A 4,866-nucleotide genomic window follows, 5' to 3' on the forward strand; every position below is an offset into this window, starting at 1 on the left:
CATAGCCAGTCATTATCCGACACCCTTCGAATCCGTTGAGAAAATATGTTATAGGATATGGTAAAAAAAAATCCAATCCAATCCATTCACATCCCATGTTATATGTCTTTCGTATCACATATATTGATATTTTTTTAGTATAGTTAATCAAATTTAGCAAAGTTTGGCTTGACCAAACATAATATGCGAAATAATATTGAATGGAGGGTAACAAGAAAAATAACAAAATCTTCTTTTTTAGATAACCCTTGAACTCTAATGTCAAAAAGAATAAACACTTTCCCTCAAAAAAGAGAGAGAAAAAAACACCTGAACTCTCTCTCTCAAAATGAAAAAAAAAAGAACACTGAATCATCCGTCTCACCGGACTCCAATCTCTCCCAAACCAAAACCCCTTCATACCCGACTCGGTGCCCATACTCAGGCCGCCCTGAACCCTAGGTGAAGATGGCGCCTCAGGTCATCGGAACTGCGCCGCCGCTCCTTCGCCCCGCTCCACCTCTAAACTGCGCCGCCACGGCCATCTCCATCCCGCGCCGCCGCTCCTCCGCCCCTGCGTTCTACCGCCAACCGAGCCTTCAGAACTCTGCGCCCATACCTCCTGAGGCCCCTGTATCCAAGAGAAGGCTCCCATCGCTGTAAGTTCGTGTTATTCCCAACTCCGATCGGCCATATTTTACATGCGTCTCCAGTACCCCATGCCACCACCCGGTTCGCACCTTGTGTGCTGGGTGTGAAAATTTTCAAATTGTTTTCCACATACTACCATACACAATTTAACTTCACTCAAAGAGTGCAGTGCCGGAGCTTTAAACAAATACTTGGGCGAGCAGGCGGCCCAAATTAAAGAAAAGCAACAAAAAAAAAAATCACGTCTTAGCTATTGTGTTGTTGCTGCTGTTCTGGGTAATTCAGAGCTACAAGGTTTTTTTCCAAACAATCCCAGTAGCTTAGCTAAGAACTTGGGAAAGAAAAAAAAAATACAAGTGTTGGTGTGTTGTCTTGCTGCAATTGAAGGGAAATTTTGGGTGAACTGCTCTATTATTTCTGCACCTGCCGGGCAGCTAGACTTTAGGCTAGTGCTTGTCTGGCAACCCCTTTGGACATAAGATGCGGGATGACAGTGACCGGCAGCTGCTGTTCGAATCATTTCTCTGAATACCTGTTTGTTTGGGACCCTGAATTTTCGCGAACCTAGTGGCTCAATTACTAGCGCAAAAGAACGAGGATATATAGGGAATGACTGAATGAAGGATGGTCCTCGTCTCGTGGATGCGGTACTACTGAACTGGTCTTGTGCAGCTGATTCTGCTAGTATTAGTGAACTGGGCTTTTAACTATTTGGCTATCAATGCAATGGTATAGTATTTTTGACAAAAAAAATCCTGGACGGGCCATGGCCCGGTTTGCCCCCTATGTAGCTCCGCCACTGATCTTCAGTACAACTGCCTGTATTGACCCATTTCTTTCTCTAATTTTGCTAACTAATACACTCAAACTCAGTTTTACTACGAACTGTGTGTTCCCGATAAAACTGATTTTCGAATTACTGGATTCCGTATTTGCATTGTAACTTATTTGATTTGCTATTGTGTTCAAAGAATTGTTACTTTTTGTTTTTGTTTTAATATGTTCTTTTGTGCCTTGCAGCAATCTGCCATAAAAGATGGACTGTAAAAAACAGTTTTCGGCCGGTTTTCTAACTGATGATCTGTTGGTGGAAATCCTCTCCTGGGTGCCGTTCAAGTCTTTTTGCCGTTTCAAATCTGTGTGCAAGGCCTGGCTTGCCTTCTCCTCTGATCCACACTACCGTGGGAAGCTGCCAAAAATTCCCACGGGCCTTGTGCGGGAAGGCCGTACTGGTGTTCAGCTTGTTAGCTTGTCCCCAAACAACGAGGAAATTGATGGAGCTCTTACATTCTTGCCGCACTACAAGAAATTGGAATTTGTGGACTGCTGCAATGGCCTAGTTCTTTGTAAGTACAGGAGCATCAGTAGTGTTGCATATACCCACTTCATTGTGTGCAACCCGGCAACACAAGAGTGGAGGGAGCTTCCTGTGTCTGGATCTCACGGCCACCCATATGGCCGAGATGGCTACCGTTGTACAACTATTTTGGCCTTCGATCCATCATGGTCGGCACAGTCGTTCTATGTCTTCAACTTTTGGCAGAATGTCAGCAACACTTGGAAACGTGGTATCAGCAGAATTGAGGTGTTCTCGTCTGACCTATGTAAGTGGCTTGTGGACGATGCATGGAGATGGAATCACAGGATACTGATGGTCAATACACCACACAGTTATATAGGTGGAGCGTTGCATGTGCAGACCAGCAGTGGTGATATTCTTGTCGTTGATGGCTTGCACAGAACGAGTCATGGCATGTCATCCAGTAATTGTACCATGATCAAGTTACCGCATGAATGCTGCCATCTCATGGATGGTTGCTTTGGCCAATCACCGCGGTCCTTGCTGTGTGCATTTCCAGAGGAATGTGGACGCACGGTTGCAGTGTTTAGTCTTGATGCTGGTCGTCCTTACAAGTGGTCTCTGAAGCATCGTCTTAGTATGCCTGATGCACTTGGAATGGGTAATAATATTGAATTCTGTGATGATGGATCTTGGGTCTTGCGGTGTAGTTATCACATTGTCGCTCTCGACTTTGAAAGGGATGTGCTTTTCCTCATCGACAAGGAGACGAAGAAGCTATTGGTATACAACATTAGCACAGGGAAACTTAGCAAGATCAAAGATGGTTGCCTTACTCGCACCTGGGCCTACCATTATTATGTGGCATGCTACTCAAAGCTTCCAGGCCGAGCCATGTGAGTGATGTAGTTAGTGGGTAGTAGCATCTGTTGTGTGCAATTTTATTTGCTGGTTGCATGCCTCTGTTTCTCCTCTTTCTGGCATATTGAAGAAACTTGTTAGTATTCAGGTTCCGAGATGTTGTGATTGAGGTTCCAGTTGACACTGACAACCCTGTTATTGTTTTTGAATCTTTGTGTTTGTTTTCCACCATTAAGAAGTAGGTTGTTTAGATGCATATGAGAGTTTAAGTGACTTACTAAAGAGCATTCTAATCAGATCAGCTGTTCTTGTCATTGTTTTTCTCTTTCTTCTGCGCTATGCAGACTGAACAGTGAACACTCCCAGCAGCAGTAAGTGTCCTTCGGCGTGAATGTCCCAATCAGTCTATTTGTTAAACTTCTAGATGACTGCTGGGATGTTTTTGCTTAGGCCAATCATCGGGTTCTTGCCATGTGCTATTTCTAAGGTTGGTGGTTCGCATGGTTGCAGTTTGACCCATACTGTTCGAGTCTCGATGTTTGTCACAAGTGGTCTCTGAAGCCACCGTCTTAATATGTGGTGTATTTGGAAAGGGAGACTTGTATTTCACAGTCTCTGGTCATGTGATTATCAGATTCTGATCTGTGATCAGTTTATGTGCTGTAACTGAGGAGCAAAATCTTTTGCGTGCATTTTGTTTGCTGCACATCTCTTTGTCGGTCATTGCAGACGCTAGATTGCCTCTGTTTATCCGCTGTTAGATGTACACAGGAAACCTGTTAATTGTTTCGGTTCCAGCCGTGAGCCTGTGATGCAAATTCTGATTGAGCCTGTGATGCAAATTCTGATTGGCAACATCAGACGAGCTTAGCTGGTACGTCTTTGAATTTTTTTTCACCGCAAGGAATCAATAGGTTGTTGGTAATGTTAGACGGAAAATAGAATTGGAGAGATGGCGATCGCAGATGAGCTTAAACAGTGATGGACATTCTGATTATGGAAATAGGCTGCTGTTGTTATGGCCGAGCACACGTAACATTTTCACGTTTTTACCCAGTAATAAGTAGGAGTACCATCTGAATGCCTATGCAAACCATTGTAGGTGCTTTAATTGCTCATGAAATCTCTTGTGCTGTTAAGCAACTGTTCTTGTGTTCTAGGAAGTAGGGTCGATCGATTGCCATGACCGTGCATATTTTCTCTTCAAGTATTTTCAGTTTTACAAAGAAGGGTGAGGTAAAGCCGGAGAAATCGACTCACCGGTTCAATCCATTGGCATATGGATGGCATGGCACTGCCCGGGCTGGATAGAATGAATGGTGCGGCTATACATGCATCTGTGACCGCTCGCGGAAGATAACTGGAACATGAATGACAACTTGTTGGAACCTGAAGAACACAAGCTCCTTGAGTAGGCTGGGGCGATATTTCCCCCATTTCGAAAAAAAAACAAGCTCCTTGAGTAGGCTGCGAAGAGGAAAAAAAACTGAGGCATGCAGTCAGCAGACAAAAAATGCACACGGGACTCTAGCTGCGATGTCACTGGATTTATGCCTTCAAGATAGCATAACTAGCAGTTTCCCTCTTCAGTTTCATGTTCTGTCATCTTTATTTTTTCTCGTCACTTAATTGGATGATCAGGGGCGCCCCAACTTCTCCAGAAAAGATGTGGTACGAACTGAATCTACAGACTACAGATACTCGATGGAGTGAAGGAACATGAGGAATACCTCAAGAAAGGATACAACTTATGGTTACAAGATTTTATTTAACTAAAATGATCCAAATTCTAATGTTTTTCACTGGAAAATATGCAAAGTGCAATAAAAAAGTGTGGCAAATGTGCAATTCCCCCGTTCAAATCCTCAAGTTGGGAAGAAAATGTCTGAGTTGGTCTTTCAAGTTGCTCCTGCCTATTCCCATGGAAGCTGCTATTCTGAAAGTGACCCAGACCTATTAGAGGCCAGACGATTCTTCCCTCCTCTGTAGATATAGACTAGCACTTCATTACTTGTCTGGTTAATGGGGTTTCGCCTGTGTTGTGTGATACGAGAATCACTTTGTGGCATTACGTT

General features: G+C 43.8%; 1 protein-coding gene across 1 annotated transcript; it reads left to right on the forward strand.

Annotated features, from left to right (window-relative positions):
- Nucleotides 1–411: 411 nt before the first annotated feature.
- Nucleotides 412–3,472, forward strand: LOC127327622 (uncharacterized). The gene is made up of 2 exons (XM_051354399.2): nt 412–638; nt 1,651–3,472. Exon 2 carries the CDS (start codon nt 1,667–1,669, stop codon nt 2,828–2,830), a length of 1,164 nt encoding a protein of 387 aa, XP_051210359.1. The 5' UTR covers nt 412–638; nt 1,651–1,666; the 3' UTR covers nt 2,831–3,472.
- Nucleotides 3,473–4,866: the final 1,394 nt, after the last annotated feature.

Source organism: Lolium perenne, chromosome 1 (genome assembly GCF_019359855.2).
Source record: "Lolium perenne isolate Kyuss_39 chromosome 1, Kyuss_2.0, whole genome shotgun sequence".
NCBI classification, from domain to species: Eukaryota; Viridiplantae; Streptophyta; class Magnoliopsida; order Poales; family Poaceae; genus Lolium; species Lolium perenne.